This window comes from Sebastes umbrosus, chromosome 12 (assembly GCF_015220745.1).
Source record: "Sebastes umbrosus isolate fSebUmb1 chromosome 12, fSebUmb1.pri, whole genome shotgun sequence".
NCBI lineage: Eukaryota > Metazoa > Chordata > Actinopteri > Perciformes > Sebastidae > Sebastes > Sebastes umbrosus.
In genome coordinates, this window is record NC_051280.1 from 15,110,062 (window position 1) to 15,129,807 (window position 19,746).

The 19,746-nt window shown below is 37.5% G+C and overlaps 1 protein-coding gene across 4 annotated transcripts in view; it reads left to right on the plus strand.

Moving 5' to 3' along the window:
* Positions 1-16,370, plus strand: part of st18 (ST18 C2H2C-type zinc finger transcription factor) — a 46,946-nt gene extending 30,576 nt beyond the window's left edge. For 2 of the 4 annotated variants that reach the window (XM_037788594.1, XM_037788597.1), the window contains 17 exons: positions 231-944; positions 2,445-2,579; positions 3,390-3,480; positions 3,582-3,674; positions 4,197-4,405; positions 5,513-5,712; positions 7,591-7,836; positions 9,410-9,513; positions 10,034-10,096; positions 10,382-10,450; positions 10,702-10,764; positions 11,060-11,140; positions 12,430-12,651; positions 12,788-12,876; positions 13,687-13,790; positions 13,887-14,033; positions 14,163-16,370. In XM_037788594.1, coding sequence (XP_037644522.1) covers positions 231-944; positions 2,445-2,579; positions 3,390-3,480; positions 3,582-3,674; positions 4,197-4,405; positions 5,513-5,712; positions 7,591-7,836; positions 9,410-9,513; positions 10,034-10,096; positions 10,382-10,450; positions 10,702-10,764; positions 11,060-11,140; positions 12,430-12,651; positions 12,788-12,876; positions 13,687-13,790; positions 13,887-14,033; positions 14,163-14,303 — 2,771 coding nt within the window. In that variant the 3' untranslated portion in view covers positions 14,304-16,370. The remainder of the gene's footprint in view (positions 1-230; positions 945-2,444; positions 2,580-3,389; positions 3,481-3,581; positions 3,675-4,196; positions 4,406-5,512; positions 5,713-7,590; positions 7,837-9,409; positions 9,514-10,033; positions 10,097-10,381; positions 10,451-10,701; positions 10,765-11,059; positions 11,141-12,429; positions 12,652-12,787; positions 12,877-13,686; positions 13,791-13,886; positions 14,034-14,162) is intronic. The other 2 variants (XM_037788595.1, XM_037788596.1) reach the window with 2 other exon arrangements.
* The last annotated feature ends 3,376 nt before the right edge of the window (positions 16,371-19,746 follow it).

Below are 19,746 nucleotides of genomic sequence, written 5' to 3' on the forward strand. Positions count from 1 at the left end.
ATCATTTCTATTGCAACACATGTTCTTCTAAATCCTCTAGGTTATAAAAAAAACATGTTTTTCTCAAGATATTATTTGTAGAAAAGTAACACAAAATCTAAAACCTTTAAAAGGATTTGGAGATTATCGAGGATATACAATTCATATCATGTATGTGACCGGAGGGACAGAAGAGAACATGTTTGGTCTTGAAAACACATCAAATAATACGTGGTTTCTTGTTGTTTTAGATGGGAACTTAAGTGCAATCAATGGAGTTGCCTATAAAAGTGGCGGCCACGACGCGGCAGCAAAGTCCAGCGATTCTCTCGGATGGTCAGAAATGACATCCGATGGCTCTCCGCAGTGTGAGCCGGACACATCTGAACCCCTGATGGACGAAGATGAGGAGGAGCTCCTTCATGATGAAAGAGAAGACCAAAGTCACGACAGGATGAGCGGCACATCATCGCCGCGGAGTCCATACGAAGACATGAGGGAGGCTGAGTGGAAGCCTCTGTCTCTGTCTGCCAAGGTGAACGGCTCAGACTGCAGCCCCTCCAGAGCCTCCGAAGACCTTTCGGGCAGGAACGGCCACGTGAAAGAAGAGCCTCACTTAGAGTTAGGAGGTCCGATGGGGAGGGCGAGTATTTTTCAGGCCGAGGCTCTGAGATACAGGCCGCTCCCCACGGAGGAGGACAGCGAGGGCGAGGCGGAGGTGGAGAGGCCGCCTCAGCTGGATGGCTGGGCTCTGGGCCTCCACGAGAGAGGCCTGGAGATGGGCCGAGGGAGGGTGAACTTCAGCCTGTTGGAGCAGGCCATAGCTCTGCAGACGGAGCAAAGACAGGTCCTGCACCACGCCTACAGGGAGATGGACCGCTTCCTCATGGAGCAGATGACCAATGAGAGAAGGCACCACAGGATGATGGACATGGACAGTAGACTCAACTACCATGGAGGAAAAGGTAACAATATGGAGGGAAAAGACCTGTGAAACACAGGGGCCCAGCCAAGTCAAACAGCAGTTTGTGAAATAGTCACAAAAGTGAAGGTATTGATTCGTGTACATAGACACGAATTTCACTTTTTTTTCATAACGGTCAGCAAGAAATCAATTCGTATGTCATCCACGTAATTGTGAACCGGGAAGTATAGAGAGAACGCCGCATAGGGAGGGGATTGGGGTGGATGGGTGGGACAAAAACACACACATAAGTTACGGCACTTCCGATGTTATTTAAACCCAAACTGCGATCTTTTCCTAAACCTAACTAAGAAAAATACATTGTTGAAAGTCGTGCTAAATGTCGCGGAAAAAAAGGGAAATTTGCATCTATGTATTCTACACGAATCAAATAGGTTAAATTTCGTGACTATTTCACGAACTGCCGTGAGAGTGACACTGTTGCGGAGACCCTACAGGTGAATAGTGTAACATTTTCAACTAATAAATATCACCATGAAACTTCCCCAGTTGATTACTTACATTACCACAATTTATTTTTTGTATTACATGTTTTCTGAAATGTTATGTTTAAATATGCAAAGGATGCACTCTTATTAAATATGTGCTATTTTGCATACATTTCCAGAACAGAAAGCATTAGCTAATGCTAACTTTAGGAGAAATTTACAGACGCAAATAGACAAAGTGTAGTAAAATAAACAACTAAATGTGTATTTTGGATGTTTTCTTTCCATTAGTCTGAAAGAAGACATGTTATGGAAGCAAAACAGCCCGAAAATCTCAAAATTGACTAATGCATGAAAAATTATATTTTCACCTTAAGAATCAAAAGTGATTGTGATTATGAGAACAATCAGTTTACGTGAATGCACCTTCATGCAGCCTAAATCAGACGGACCACTTATGATATGGATGATTGGGCGCTCAAAAAAAACAAACATAAAAAGGAATAAAAGAAGCATGCGCAGGGGAGGGAGGGGGGAATCAGAGGGAGGAAATCCTCTTAAGTACTAAAAACATTTTGGCAACAAGTGAAGTAATAAATAAACAGACTAAAATAAAGAAGAACAACATTTTCTGATGGAATTGCTACTACTCAGAATATTGGATTTTGATAGGAATCAACTGGATATTTAACCGTGACCATAAGTCTTAAATCCTCCTAAAGTACCTCTCATGTTTTCCTCTGATTCTTCAAATGACTGCAGCTAAATGTGTAATCCTAGATGTAATCTTTCGATGGATGGGCATTAAGAAGTGAATGTTGAACTGCAGCCTTAACTAAAATGACAGCTTAATAGATGCATTTTCTGGAAAAAAGTGTAGCTTTGCATGATATTTCAATCTGTTGACCTATGTTAAGTATGTCCACAGGAAAGTGCATTATGTTTCCTGCATTTCTTGATAGAAGACAGAAGGGCTTTGGCATCTTTAGGCAGCAGTATAGTGGTTGTAATATATTTATTTATTGTGAAATCTTGTTTTACTGTGTCTGCAGATTCTCCACGTACAGATAAAAAGGACATAAAGTGTCCAACTCCTGGCTGCGATGGCACCGGTCATGTGACCGGCCTGTACCCACACCACCGGAGTCTGTCTGGGTGTCCTCATAAAGTCAGGGTTCCTCCAGAGAGTAAGTCACTCTGTGTATATACATGCTGTATAACGGATGATTTATACTTATAAAAACTGCCAGTTGTAGGATTTATAATCAGTCGCCGTAATTGAAATCCTCTTAGCACGGACCCAAAGACAAGAAAGACCTGCTTATACATTTAGTTCAATTCAAAGATGAAACTTTTCAAATAAATTTAAAGGATTTCTTCTCTCTCTTAATGTGCTGTAATGTGTGAATTCTTTTTTTTTCTTTTTTTCTTCCCCTCGCATTGGCGATTGTTAAGTCGTTTCAATACAACTCAACAAACATTCGACATTAAACAGTAATGTTACAAAAGGAACAGAAAAAGTAATTAACTTTTTCAAAAAAGCGCGTGCTCTTAGTCTGGAGGCAGTATTTGCAAATCAAAGGGGCTAGCTAACGCGGCATTCGAAAATAAATAGACAACTCCAACAAACTAATTGGAGAATATGTACAGAAAAGAAGTTTCTAAGGATACAGAGCGGAACCTTTAACGACGCGTTTGTTTTGAAGAATATAATCAGCTGTCTTGTGACGCTCCTCTTTGCACTAAGCTATTTACATTTCAGGCACATTACAGCATTCCTCACAAAGCCTTTTGCCTTCTTCTTCTCCTGTTTCTGTCTGTAGGATCTTTGCTTTATAGGCACTAATGTACCAACCATTTACATGAATCATCATTTAATGTATGAAAATGCTCTGCGTATATATGTATTTAGCATCTTGTAATCTTTCAGCTTGATTATGTCTTACATGTTGAATTTATTTTCTGAGCTTGAATTATTTTCTCTCTGTCCCCCTCAGTCCTGGCCATGCACGAGAACGTCCTCAAGTGCCCCACACCCGGGTGCACAGGAAGAGGCCATGTCAACAGCAACCGTAGCACCCACCGGAGGTACGCCCACAGCACAAAGCCATTAGAAAAGCCTGCACCCTGTTCATAGATGAGTTACAGTATTAGGGCTAATGTGTTTGATTTCCTCCCCAACCGACCAGTCTCTCAGGCTGCCCCATCGCTGCCGCAGTGAAAGTCTCCAAACCTCAGGACGAGAGCCTGAAATGCAGACAAACACCTGACCGCTCACCAAGGTACGCTGCCAGATAACGCTGGGGGGATTTTCACTGCTATCAATGTGGTCACATGTGCAGGACAATAATTACATCCAGAAATCATATTCAGCTCTGGAGTGGACTGGAAGTTGTAAACTGAGGTTATGCAAAAAAGTGATAAACACTATTATTGTTAGGGATATTTTTATTCACTGATCCCAGCAGAACGGTCTATTTGGAGCTTTCCAAGCAGACATAAGCAATGGTTGCTGCTCCTGTGAGTTCCTCTCTATTAGAGATGATAAAAGAGCAGAACTCTTTGTTCCCTGTGGATATATCATGGGCAGGATGCCCACTCCTACTATATTAATTAGTCTGGCAACCTGGCTGTGGATCTACAACACACATCAGATCCCAGACTCTATGTGTACAAAAGCACTGGCATCCCTGAACGGTTCAAAACAACGTCTATACTTAACTGCTTAATATGAGCTTATTGGGCACTTGTTATTTCACGAGGTCTGCATAATAAAATTAAGTCTTTTTTTTGTCTCCTTGCAGAGCCATCGGTTTGATAAAGAAGTTCGAGATGAACCAGTTGAACTACAGGCTCTCTCATCCGGTAGCAGCCTTGCAAACGAGCCTCACAAAAGACATGGACAAGTACAGCAGAATCCGCTTTGATTACGCCAGCTTTGATGCACAGGTCTTCGGCAAGCAGCCTCTGATGGCGACCAACCAGGACCAGGAGATGTCACATTTCCCCGATTGTAAGTTCCATGCATTTTATTTGACCCCAAAATGGCTATTTGTTAACAGGTGAATACATGTTTTAGGTTTGGAGCCTTTGTTTCAGCCACAAAATGAAAATTAGTGCACAATAGGGGTGTCGTTATATACCAGTATTGTTGATAACCGTGATATTTTAAAATGAAATATTGATAACATGTTAATAATACACATAGGATAATATCATATAAATAATCCAACGCCTCTTAAATCATTTTTCTTTCTTTTTTTTTTATTATGTTAGCTTAATTTTCTTTTCCTATGTTTTTCTCCTTAAGTTGAGGGGAGGTCCGTTGTATAAGCCTGTGGCTTCTTGACCTGTCCTTTCACATTTTTTATTTTGATCTGAATTTTATAAAGTTTTATGTGTGTGCAAATAAATAAATAAACATAAACTCTCTTTCCACCTCCCTACACTTTTACTTTGAGTGTAAATGATTTGCCAAAAAAAGAGACAAAACATAATAAACAAAGTTAAAGATGAATTTGACTGATAGCATTATTTTTTTTTATTTTCTACATATATCGCGATAACATCGTTATCGTGAATTCTTTTGGCCATGATAAACGCGTAGTGAAAATGTGCCATTGTGACAGCCCTAGTCCACAACGATCACAGATCTACACGCAAATGTCTTGTTTATCACATTTTATGGATCGCATCTATCATTCGTTTGTGTATCAGTGTTTTTTATATATCAACCTCCAACTTGTTTTCTATGTACTATTAATCAGAGCTGCAACGATTAATCGATTAGTGGTCGACTATTAAATTAATCGCCAGGTATTTTGGCAATCAATTAATCGGTTTTAAATGTGAATATTTTCTGGTTTCTTTAGTCCTCTAGGACAGTAAACTGAATATCTTTAAATTGTGGACAAAACAAAACATATGAGGACGTCATCTTGGGCTTTGGGAAACACTGATCGACATTTTTCTGACATTTTGTAGACCGAACAACTAATCGATTAATCGACAGATTAATCGACAATGAAAATAATCGTTAGGTGCAGCCCTACTATTAAGTTTGGGTAGTAACACCTGGTGTCTCAATAACTATATTATTGGCAAATTATTTGTCTTTTAGCACCTCAGCAGTATCCTGGCTTCCTCGGTGCTCCAGGTGGCCGCGTGCCCACCTCTGGTCAGCACAGCCCGCCGAGTCAATTCAGAAAAGAAGACGGTCTCCAGGCCGCAGCAGCGACAGCCGCCATCCTTAACCTCTCCACTCGCTACCGGAAGAACATGGAGGCTGTCGCTGGCCGGCCCTTGGCAACCTCCACAAAGGTAATCAAATTAGACCACTTGGAAAGGTATTTAATGTGGTCATTTTAAAGGAACTCTGATTTGTGTATAAAAAGGGAAGACATCAAAAGACAAAATTTGGCAAAGGGAGCTCGGCGCTCTGGTGGCAGAAAAACAAGGAGGTTTCCTCTCCATAAAGCTTTAATGTACACAAATGAATATTTGTGTAATCACATCAAAAGAAGAAATACAATCAGCCTTCTTTCCCAATTACAACTACCCGTCTATTTTTTTAATGAAACATGTGGTACTGTATTTTGTTTCGACATCAGCTGGCATGTAAAAACCCTGAACTGTTGTCTGAAACTGCATCTTGCCCGCTGCAGATGGCAGAGGATATTTTGCTTAGTTATATGATCCAGGATAGGCTGTGTGTCTACACCAGATAGCATTTAAAAAGCATTTTTCTGGATTAAGCCAATCAGCTAAAGGAGTTAACATCTGAAAAGTTTAATTCACACAAACTCTTCTTGGACATGTGCGTAGATCCAACAAATCTCTTCTGCTGTCATTAAAATCTCCAACGCGCCATTGTGTTTGGCTTTTTCCAAACTTCATGATTAATATTGATCGCATTCTGTGGGTTACATACGTGCACGCTGTACTGTAGATGATTCAAGGTTTCCACACCTACACAGCACAGATCCTTGTCTCCCAGCTTGTTGAGCTGAGAATGTGGCCCCGTACCAGGTACCAGCCCACTGAATGAATAAAACAGTGTTAGCAAGTTAATCATCTGTTCTCATTTACAGCTTAGTTGTCTCGGAGAGACGTACAAAATAAAGAACAGATTTCAAGTCTGAAAAAAAGGGGCCATATTTAGAGTGTTATATGTCGTTGGATGCTTTAACTTATCTGCATATGTATATTATGTGTTATATCGCACACAAAAAGCACCACAGAGCTGGCCTTTAAAGTGTGAATACAAGCTGATGAAAATGTGAGATGCTTAAATCATTAATTAATCAATAAATTCAACAAAAAAAACTAAATCTTGAGTTTTTAGATGCAACAAAAAAAATCTAAATAAATCATAAAAAGTCTTGTTTTACACTGGTGTTATTTTTAAAAGGTACACACATCATCAAATGTCCGGATAATTGAAGTGGACAGCCACATCCAACGTTCATGTAAATCATCCCCTTTAATTAATTAGAAAAGCTCCCTTTTGTTTCCAAAAAAAATAATGATGTATAGGGTTTAATGAAACATATGCGTTGAATAATTGGTTTCATTTATGTAAAAAGGGATTTCAGCATTTAATGAGGTAAAACTTTTAATACCATAAAAACAGCCATAAGTCATCATACTATTGCGTTTCAGCACAAAAACGACAAACACATCTGTCAGCGGGGAAACTTATGCCACATTAAGCTTTTTAATTTTTGCTATAATAATGATGACCTAAAACCAGCAACCCCCCCCCACCCCACCCCCACCCCCCCAGCTGCCATCATGGTTGTGTGTCCTAGAAAACAGATGACACAGCTGTCACTGAAAAACTACACACCAGTGATTATTTTTTTGTGTTCAGCAGAATTAACGCTGGCTTAGTTTGGTACTTTGTCTGGTGTGAGATAACCACTGTATGTATTATTTAAATATGGTTGTTTGCTCTGCGTTTCATGTGAGAAATGTTGTTGGGTTCAAGTTTACCATATCGCTGCTGTCACATTATTAAGACGTCGTACTGTTTTATTTATATTTTAGTGTAATTAGAAAAAAGGTTCTATTTTTATCCCCTGATTCATTTGTTTTCATATGTCAGCACACACTGAGGCATGCTTTATTTACGGTACCCTTCTACAACATGTTGTATTAATTGATTAAATGTTGAGGATTAATCATCTTTGCCTTTAGGACATGCTCATAGAGGTGGATGAAAATGGCACCCTGGACTTGAGTATGAAGAAGAGCAAGGAAAACGTAAATGCCCCGACAAGAACACCTTTGGACGACCCGCTCTCCCCGTCTGAGTCCGCTGTGGCCAAAGGCGGGAGCGTGCTCATCAGCCCCGCCTTCTACCAGCCGCTGTGTGACAGAGACAGCTGGGACGGCCCCATCCCCGTCAACTTCAGCAAAGCACACGTTTTACAGGACGCAGAGGTAAAAAAAAAAACACACACACAATCACAGATACGATACGCATTAAGTGCATGAAATGGAAAAAGGATGAGAGTTACATCATGTCACCAAAACAAAGAAATTTCAGTTATACAAAGTGCAAATGAAATGATGAGATTGAGCGGTGCAGTAACAAACGACTAAGATGGAGAATAAGGTTCATAGTTTTCCCGGTAAGCAGGAGTTTATAAATACTGAGGTCATGAGGTCAAGTCACCCAACTTCCCCCCCTCTCTAAATTTCTCTAAAAATCATTTTATATTTATTTAGTTTATTCGTGCAAATATATTTTCTGCATGTTTCCTCTAGAATAAATGCAACACAACTAATTAAAATAACTTTCTCAAAACCCTCTCTTTATTATCCCTACACAGTACATTACACATTACACAATAGATAGTTGTTTTTTTAGTAATTTACTGTTTATTACTTGTGTATGCCACTTGTTCTGTTGTCTCTTTTATGTAATGATTGTTATCATATGTAATTCTTGTCGTGTATGCCAGTGCTGTCTTTTTAACTTTTGATATTTCTTTTCAACCCCTACCCTCTTCCCTCATGAGGCGTTGCCTTTTGCCAGGCCACCATTGTAAATAAGAATTTGTTCTTAATTGACTTGCCTGCAGTTAAATAAAGGTTAAATAAAATAAATAAAAAGTTAAACCATTTCATTTCATAAGATGAAAGTCTAAATGCTGTTTCAAAGTTGTCAAATGTAGTCTAAAAGATTGTCAAAGTATTCAAGTTCTGTCTGAAATATGTAACCAAAGTAGTTAAATTTAGTCTAGAAAATAGTCAAAGTAATCAACTTTAGTCCAAAAATACTTAAAGTTGTCAAATGTAGTCTAAAGAAATCATTAAAGTAGTAAAATTTGGTCTAAAAATGTGTATCAAAAGCAGTCAACTTTAGTCCAAAAGTACTAAAAATTGTCAATTGTAGACTAAAAACTCATTAAAATATTCAAGTTTTGTCTAAAAAATACTTAAAACATTTAAAACATTTTGTAGGTGTAGAATATAAAATCCCCCCAGATTGCTAAAATCCCCAAATTTGACATTTTGTGACACTTTCTAAGACAAAGCAGCATCCAGTCAGATCTTTAAATCTAAACATATTTTTACACTGAGGACTGCTCTCTAATCTGTTCTCCACATATCATTCAAGTACCTGAATGATTCTTAATCTGGGCTCTTTTCTTTACTTCATTTGTGCTTCTCATTTTGTAGTTGTTATAAGGAGTGAATATGACCTGCTTTTAAAAATCACAGACAACATCTGGTGACTGTACAATCTTGTCTGTAGAAAAGTTCATACGTACGTCATCATGGCTATACCTCATAAATACTATGTGGATTAAGTATGACTTTAAATGGATGTATGGTTTACTAGGAGTATAAGTATCCTTAAGCATAATCGCACTCTAACCCCCAGGGCTTGTGTTTTGTAAGAGTATTATACAGTGCTTTTCATTAATTATTCACTTTTAGGTCATTGCCGATCAGGTCAGGTTTGATATTTCAGACCACGTTTTTTTTACTTTTTCTGTCTTACCAGGAGGATTACGACCACGTCTTGGAGGAACACTATCAAGGAGACGGCAGCATGCTGAGCCCCAAAGCCAAAATGCTGTTACGAGATGCAAAGAAAGAGCTTTTGAGGTGCGTTAAAGAATGAAACATCTTCATTCAGTCGATTGTGTAGAATAATGTGAGCTTCTCTTTTAGCTGACAGATGGTCAGTATTAATGACAAACCATACCATTGTTTAGGACAGTTTTGATATAAGTGAGTCACTGAAACTCGCTGTGTTACACATGACTGTAACACTGGTATGTCTGCAGGTTCATGTGGAGCAGAAATGTAACTATGTGAAAGTGAGTTTTTCTCCCTGTACATCCCGTACAAGCTTACAACTCTTGTAGTTGTAGAGTGCATGCTCTGCTGGGCCTAAAAAAGTAGGATCCTCTATAGTTTCCGCAGCACAGCGACATTCAGAGACATTATTTCACTGAATGTTGAGCACTATATTAATAATTCTTCTACTAAACTTCCCGCTGTACTAACTCCTCTATTTAATTCCCATTAAAAAAAAAGGTTATCAGTGTAAAAAAGAAAGATTCAGTTGAAGCTGTGGGAACCGGAGTAATCTGTGTATTAAACGCTTTGTGTTCTCCCGCAGCTGTCCGACCCCAGGCTGTGACGGCAGCGGCCATGTGACGGGGAATTATGCATCACATCGGAGGTACCGTAAATAATCGCATTCTCATTAGCACCAGATATATAGACAAGGGGGGGGGGACAGTGCTGATTGTTTAATTATGTTGATACAGTTGAATCAGAGCTTGTAGATTTTTAAAATGTCATTTTTTTTTGGTGACATGAAAAAGCTTTCTCGTGCAGAGGAGGTGGAATTGTGTTTTCAGATGATTTTGTATAAATATGCTTTGAGACATTGTATTAAGATTATTTAATTCAGCTGTGATCAAAGAGTGCATTAAAGTGACTGTTAGCTCTTTATCCTCTCTAGTGTGTCTGGATGTCCCCTGGCTGACAAAACACTCAAATCACTGATGGCAGCCAACTCTCAGGAACTAAAGTACGCGTTTTGAAAACTGTTTATTGTTGCTAAAGGATTTTAAACTAGGCAGCTTGTTTTTTTGTCTCAGCTTGGGTCAATGCTTTCCTTTTTCTTTTCTACTAATACACATTATGCATGATTTCTATGTTACTCCACATGAAGTTGTTTGGTATTTGCACTGCCTTTCTGCATATTAGCATGAATCCAGCGCCCTGCTTGCAGTCTTTTGCTGTAAAAAGCACCTGGTCTCTGTGTCTCTCAACCTGCAGGTGCCCAACACCTGGTTGTGATGGATCCGGACACGTGACTGGGAACTATGCTTCGCACAGAAGGTAGCAGAGAAAAATCATCGCAATCGAGCATGAAATACATTTTGTCAGATGCATGACATTCAAACAGATGGTGAAAGTCTCACTTTATGCTGCAAACATGCTGCACTTTTTGAATTCTTGTTTTTATTGATATTTCTGGCTGCCAACTTCTTTCAGTGATTAAACCTTTATTCGTGTAGATTTATAGATTTGTGCAATTCAAACTCAATAGCTGCCTGTAACTATTTTATTTTTACTCTTTAAATAAAAATAGATTTCCTTCATGTTAACCCATACTGTCGCCAATCATTTTTAGCTTGTCAGGATGTCCACGTGCCAGAAAGGGAGGTTTGAAGCTCACACCAAACAAGGATGACAAAGATGAGCAAGAGCTTAAGTAAGAGATTTTTTTTTTGTCCTCATCCCATGCTGTCGTTTTTTTTTTTTTTTTTGTTTCAAAAAAACATTGTGAAAATGCGTCATGCTTTTGTGCCCGGGGCATTATACCTGGAGGCCATTAAGTTAAACAAAGAAAATAATACTTCTCTTGTCGCAACATTAGTGAATTATTTCTAAGGATTAGCAGCGTGTTTTTGTGGGATTTTTTGTCAGGCTTTTGTATTTTTCCTATTTTCTGAATGGAATATCTGGCTTATTACTCTTCACTGAGTGCTTTCTTTATAATTATAGTATATTAAGAAAATGTCCGTTCTGATGGCATTGCACTCATTTGCAGCTTAATCATTGTCTGTGAAAGTGTTATTGGAAAAAAAATAATGTAATTGATTTGCAGTTTAAATCCAAAGTCAGATATATGAGCCCTTGTTTACTTATACATCTGGACACAGATTTTTTCTTTTTAATTACTAATGCAAGGGCATGAGCTTAGGAATTAGACTGGAATAGATCTCATACACATTAAGAGAGAAAGGGAGAGAAAGGGGGGGAGGGTAGCAAATGTCCCTAGATTATTGTAAATAGTGGGCCATATGGCATGCCTCCATTGTCCTGATGCCTTGCATCAAGCTACCTACCTGTAGTAGATGTAAGTAATGGGACTGCTGTTGTTTTGTCCTCTAAGTGCTGCTGTCGAGTAACAAAATGCTGAAACAGGCTTTTTAGCAGCAGCAGCAGCAGCAGCACTCTACAGCATGTGTGCCATTTGTATCATCTCAGGTGACCTTTCACCTTTATCAATAAGGGAAAGGGTCAGCCACCTCCAAATTACATTCTTTCGCATGAGGGGATACACAACAATTATCTGTAATTCATGTCACTCCATTACTGACCTGCAGGAAACAGGGCCTGAAAATGCACCAACTCTTAATGATATTCAGCGTGACTTGTGCTCATGTTTTTCAAGCACAAATATCAGCAAACGTACGCACCGAAACACGGCGTTCGTTCTAAAGTTTTAGTGGATTAGTAACTTACAGTTAATGCGATTATATTTAGTTTTGGCGACTTCATTTTTAATCAGCATTTGGCTGGATTAATCAACTTAATGGTTAACAAATCTTCCGGTCTAGTTATTGAATTTGTTTTTAATGATGTGGTTGTTATTTTATGAGCAGTTAAAATGTTTTTCTCTGTAGCGTAGAAATGTTAGTTACATTTTCCCCCTGTGTGAGTCAGCACGGTGTTTACAACATGTACGACTCTTCTGTGTGTGTGTTTCTCTGGTAGGTGTCCAGTAATGGGATGTGACGGACAGGGCCATATATCGGGAAAATACACATCCCATCGCAGCGCAGGCAGTTGTCCACTCGCTGCCAAAAGACAGAAGGAGTCGTCCATCAACGGGCTGCCCTTTGCCTGGAAGGCCAATAAACAGGAACTGCCCCATTGTCCCCTGCCTGGCTGCAACGGCCTTGGACACGCCAATAATGTGTTTGCCACTCACAGAAGGTGAGGTCGCCTGTCCTCCATTTTATCTCTAAACAACGCTGCTGGTCGACATGTTGCATTCTTAACTCTCACTCACAATAGATGTTAAAGATTTGTGATATTCACCTTAAAATTGTGTTATGACCTGCTGGACTAGCTTGTCGGGTTGCCCACTGAACGCACAGAGTATCAAGAAAAAGCCCTCAGAAGAAGAGATGATGACCATCAAACTGAAAACCAGCAGTGGTAAGCGACTCTCACATGCTGTATGGTATGAAAGTATTTAAGTATTCAAAGTAGGGCTGCAACTAACGATTATTTTCATTGTTGATTAATATGTAGATTATTCTCTGGATTAATCGATTAGTTGTTTGGTATAAAAATGTCAGAAAATGGTGAAACAAGTTGACTACTGTGGTTATTTTCTACTACTTTGACTATTTTTAGACTAAATTTGACAACTTTTAGGTCAACAAAGTAAATAAATAGAGAACTATTTTTTTTTAGTTCCCGTTGGTGAGGTGAGGGCTTTGAAACAACATTTAGGCCTCCATGATATGAAATGGTAATAATAAACTGTAAATTCCTAAAAAAAAAAAATTAAATCACAGCAAGTTTCCTGGAAAGAACTATGTAATCTGGTAACAATTATAAGGATAATGAAGAGAAAGTTCTGTGTAGGGCTGCAACTAATGATTATTTTCATTGTCGATTAATTTTCTCGATTAACCGATTAGTTGTTTGGTCTATAAAATATCAGAAAATGCTGAAAGATGTCGATCAGTGTTTCCCAAAGCCCAAGATGACGCCCTACAAATGTCGATATTCAGTTTACAGAGTAAAGAAACCAGAAAATATTCACATTTAACAAGCTGGAATCAGAGAATTTTTCCTTTTTTTTTTTTTTAAATGACTCAATCGATTATCAAAATAGTTGCCGATTAATTTAATAGTTGACAACTAATCGATTAATCGTTGCAGCTCTAGTATCTTGGCATATAAAATACCAATATTTCCAGTTTGAACATGATAAATTAGATGATATGCTCCATTCAGGTGTTGAAAACAAAGAAGATATTCAACATTTGGATCATGAAATTGAGGAACTGAATGAATCCAACATGAAAATAGAAGCAGATATGATGCAACTCCAAACCCAGGTAAATATCTACTCTGACAAGTTAATTTTAAAAGCCACAAAAAGGTTTGAGATCTTGAGAACGAATTTCTTATTTTTTTGCTTTTGTACTCGAAAGCAGATCTCGTCTATGGAATGTAACCTGAGGACAATTGAAGAGGAGAACAAGATGATCGAACAGCACAACGACAGCCTTCTGAAGGAGCTCGCTCGCCTTAGCCAAGCGCTCATTAACAGTCTAACAGACATTCAGCTGCCTCAAATGGTACAGTAAGCCTTCGACCACAGACTCCACTACTCATTATGTCTAACCTGGAAGAAATCTCATTTTCTATCAATTGTCATTTTTCTGCTGTGCTGTTTTCACTAATAGTCAACCATGTTTTTGTTGCAGGGACCCATCAGTGAGCATAATTTTGAAGCCTATGTGAACACATTAACTGATATGTACAACAACTCGGAGCATGAATACTCTCCAGAGTGCAAGGCCCTCTTGGATAATATCAAACAGGCTATTAAGGGCATCCACGTTTAAGCTGTAGAGCTACCAAGAGGTTTCTTTGACTTGGGATAATGGCACTAGATAGCTCTATTTTACTGAAGAGTGCTGGCTTGGCTGCATGTATAAGACGAGGCTTTTGGAAATGTGTTTGGCGTTTCCCGGTAAATACACTGCACTGAGAAAATTACCAGCCAGATTTGTAATGCTTTTACTGTTTCTGCATTCACTTGATATGTTTATCCTGGTGAGATTTTTACCCCTCTCTTGCACTTAATTATTTTGTATGGTTTGCTTGATTTTAATCTGTATGTGTTCATGTCATTCTTATATTATCGCTATTTATTATTATATTTGTTCATCAGTGTATTTATTTCCTCGATTTTTATTTATTTCTTGAATTGTAAATGCTTAATATTTGAGAAATACGTTTGACTTTCTGCACATTGTAAATTTACATAGAAGCACATTCCAATTTCATGGCATACTTTCGCCATCTAGTGTTGAAAAACTTATATTATTATTATTATTATTATGAAAACCCTAAGTTGGATCTCCCTTCAAAGTAAAAACCTACCAAAACGACTAAGCATTAATATTTTTAAAGCATTGCTTTTGCTTTCTTTATTGGAAACTGAATGTATGGTAAGACAAAGTGAACACTGAGATCAAAAAAATGCAATGCAACAGTACTGTACCTTTTTCCTTCTTAACCAATAACAGCTGAATGCAACCAGGAAGTGACACTGAGCAAAAACACAACATCATTCGGTGAACTGAATGTCAGATTCTGCTTCGCATAGCAAGAAGAGCGCAACAAAAATCAAAAATCCACTTTGTCAAGATGTCTTTTTTTAAAATATAGATATTAAACTGCCTTCTGTGCACACACGTCGGAGTGTGCATATAGTATGTGCCTAAATGTATATGAATCCATAAAAGTATACGAGTACTATGTTTTGTGGTAGGACAGTATTACGTGGATGGTGTCTAATTTATTATACAGTACAATTATTTTCATAGGAGGAGACGTTCCTGATGACTGTTTCAATGCCGTTGTCTCAGTAGCTGTAATCTCAGAGTCAGGTTTTGAAATATCACGACTGAGATTGAAAGTCTGGCGTTTATTTTAACTTTTACGAGCATGGAGAGGAGAAAAAAGGAAGGAATTAAAAAAAACAAAAAAAAAACAACAACATCAGATTCCTGTTTTATCTTAAACTGCTTACAAGCCTTAACATTTCAACCAGTCTTACAGTTTGAATATTCTCGTAATGCTTGGGGCAGATTTGAATAGTAGCTGTCTACCACTACAACTCGCATTTCGGTTTCAATCATTAAATGCAACAACAAGAAAAAAGAAAAGAAATGAAAACATAGACAAATAGTAGTTGTTGGCTAATCAGTTGTTTGTTTGCATCGATTGCACTTTTGTATTTTCAATTATTTTGTATTTTAAGTTCACCATTCTGCCCTTGACTTCAACAAAAAGAGGGAAACGGGACACTGTAGTCACAACACTGTACTATACAGTACATGTCTCAATTTTACATGAAGTTAGTCCTACAAGAAAAATTACACAGTAATTCATTTGAGCAATACATTTTTCATTTCTGCAAAAAGAAGTCAAAGACATGTAGCCTGAGACATTTCAAAGAGAAAAAAATGTAACAGCAAAAGAGCCAAATTACAGAAAAAATGAGCCCTATTTTATCCAAATACTCGATATGTTTTAAAGAATCTTTTAACAAATTTGAATCAAATTCTTTAAACCTAACAATCCTTTATTTATAATTTAATAATTTATTATATTTAATTCCTATACCACACATTGTTTGCTCAGGAAGTTTTGTGAATAATATTTATTTTTTCCCTGTTAGTATTTGATGTTTTGTAATGTGAAATGCTTTTTTGTGGAACGATATTAGTATGATATGAAATTGTATTGTATTTTCTTTTCTTTTACATTAAAATGTAATGCTTTTTTTTCAGTTGGAGTAGTTTGTAAATTGAAACTTCCTATTACTTTTACTATTTCATAATAAACAGATATGCGCTGTGTTGTACAGTTTGTGTATGGTAGAAATAAACTTTTCAAATGGTCGTGTGGTTTCTCAAAGCTTTCTAAAGTCCAGGTATCACATTTCCTTATGCATTAGCACCACCATGTGGGAAATACAAAGTATTACATCTAGGGTATCAGGGAGTGGTCCATGGAGTAAAGACACTAATAAGAGCTGCTGGGGTTATAATCAAAATATAACTGGATGAATAAAGCTGTAGATAAAGCCAAATTAAAGGCTCAAGATGCTGAACCCGGTGAATGTCATCCCTCCAGTCTCATCTTCATTTTATCTCTACACTGACCAAAGACTACCTAAAATAAATCAAAATACAGTGCACACTACAATCATCTTCAATGTATTCAGTTTAGGGCTGCAACTAATGATTATTTTCATCATCAGTTAATCTCCGAATTATTTCCTTAACTAATTGATTAATTGTTTGGTCTATAAATGTAAAAAACTTAGATAATGTAACAATTTCCTCAAGCCCAATGTGACATCTTCTCATAGCTTGTTTTGTCTGACCAACAGTCCAAAGCCCAAATATATTTAGTTCACAAAAGACAAAGAAAGGCAGCAAATCCTCACAATACTACAAAAATAGAACTAATGATTGGTCATTTTTACTGGAAAAATAACATAAACATTCAATCAATTATCAAAATAGTTGCTGATAAAATTTCTGTCAACAGACAAATTGTTCCATGTCGAGCTTAAACTGAGAACATTTATTAAAGTGGAAACTAGTTTGATTTGCCCCAGGCACAATGACAGGCAACAAAAGAGACAAGTCAGACAACAACGTGAAAAACACGCTGCCACAACAGTAACATTAACACACAAACTAATAGATATTATTATATAAATGTACCTGAGGCGCCTGTCTAGGCACTAAATGTAATCAATAAATCATTTAATAGGTAAAAGGACGACCAAATTTGGTACACCCGAAAATGGATCCAATGAAAGGAAGAATAAATATCAGAGGTGGGACCAAGTCATTGTTTTGCAAGTTACAAGTAAATCTCAAGTCTTTGTACTCAAGTCCAGAGTCAGGTCTTAGGTCCTAAACATAATGTAATGCCATTTTAACAACAGAGTAATAATATATTACATTTACAAAAATCATGAATGCTTTTTAAAATTTGTATTTATTTGTTTAAACAAGTGCAACTGAACTTAATCATAAAAAAGATCTGGGGAATTAAGTGTTGACTTGCTGTGAATGAATAGCATTAATGTTAATTCATGAAATTAAGTGATTTGTGGCACACTTTTTAAATAACATGAAGGTGACGAGTATTTTAAAGTGAAAGGGCTCAAGTCCAAGTGAAGTCACGAGTCATTGTTGTTAAAGTCCATGTCGAGTTGAAAGTCTTTTTTTATTTTGTCAGGTCGAGCTCAAAGTCATACAATTGGACTCAAGTCCGAGTCATGTGACTCAAGTCCACACCTCTGATAAATGTTAAATGAAACCTTAAAACTTAATGTCATAAAAGTATACAATACTTATAAGTAATGTCAAAAAACACAAACCATATCTCAGGAAACAAGCAAGTATCAACCACAGCTGTGAAACTAAAGTCTCACAAAAGATCTTAAACCTCAACACGCTCTAATAAAGACTAATAAAACCACCAAAAAGGGGGATAACCTTCAAAATGCAGTATGGTTTGAAACCTTTTATAATGAATCAGGAGTCAAACCAGCCTTTTTAATAAACTTCTTCATCCTTTTTTGATCATAATGCTGATGTTACCCCAACATACAATGACTGCCATCATGTGGATGGTTCAGAGATAATGGTGAAAGTAACACAAAAGAAGTCATCCAACGCATATTTTAATCTCTGTATCTTTGATGCGTTCAATGACCTTAATTCAAGTGAGAAATTGGAGTCAGGATATGCACGGTACCACTGATACAAAGGCCTCATTTCACCTTGTGGTGTCGTAACAACGCAGCAGTCAAAATATGAGTCTGCTGGCTCACACTCAACACCACCACAAGCATCCGTCATGCCACAAGGGAACCCGTCTTCCTGTAATGTATATGCTGTGTGTGTGTAGACTGCAGATAGGCTATATAAAGAAACCTTACAGCTACAGACATACTCTGAACCCAGCTAACCCTGTGTGTTTACATTTGTCTAATAATACAGGTGGCTACAAAATATCTGGTTTTATGGAAATAATATTAGAAGCGAGTGTGGCCAAATCCAGGATCTTGTTTCTGTGTGTTTTTTTAGAGTATCATATATTTTTATGAAGGTCTTACTGTAGCTGTGAGGACACTGAGGTCATGTCCTCACTCAGTACTGATGTAATAACCTGAGGAGGAGTTACATTATACAATTACACATGCTACACATAATATTATATCTAACTTTAAGTGTTACTATTTTTAGACGAATTTGAAATGAATGAGACTCAGTATTCCTAAAAACCCTGGCTTCATGTATCACACACTGACTATGACGCTAAAAACAGGAGTGGAGATGCTGATCTTGATTAGTCAGGCCTGTTGAGACCCTGAGTGACATGAATAATGATCCCGGTATACGAGCATATGCAGTAACAATCTGCAACCTTCTGTATTTTGTGGTCATGTAAGTCGGCCTCAATACGTCTGAGTTACGCAATGACTGAGGAAGTCAACATATTCTTCACCTTAGAGAACCATAACAGCTCATCACTGCAAAGTAGGTCACGTATTTTGCCACAAAAACATTGGCAATAAAATAAAGTACAATAAAAAACACTCCACTATAAATGCTGATAGATTTTTTGAGCCACTTTGACAAAAAATCAACCAGAAAGTTTAGTGCTCTAAAAACAATTTTTCCTGGAGAAACCAGAAAATTGACTCTTAATATTCTATATTCAATACTAGATTACTATCTTTGCTATGAATGTAGAAAAATATAAGCACTCAGGCTTTATCAGTCTGAAAACAAATAGTCTATAGTATTATCAAAGATGAGGTGAAGCAAGATCTCTGAAACTTTGCCTGTCTGCTGGTGATCGTCCATTCCCACACTACCAGACAACCAGCTGCAGGCTAAATTTAAACCTATCCTTTGGGGAGCTGTGAGGTTACAAGGTGGGTGAAACTTTCCAGGATAACTGTCTGATGTTGAACTCTCTTGTTAAAGGAAATGATAATGAACAGGCTTCTCACAGTGGGGCCAACTATATTATTCCTGAGCTATATTACTTACTCTGAATGGGTTTATTCATCCTTTACTGAGATATATCCTTTACTGATATATATATATATATATATATATATATATATAGAGGGAGAGAGAGAGAGAGAGAGAGAGAGAGAGAGAGAGAGAGAGAGAGAGAGAGAGAGATATGAGGTATATAAAACCAAAACTACCATAGAGATAAAAGACTAAAGTGACAGTG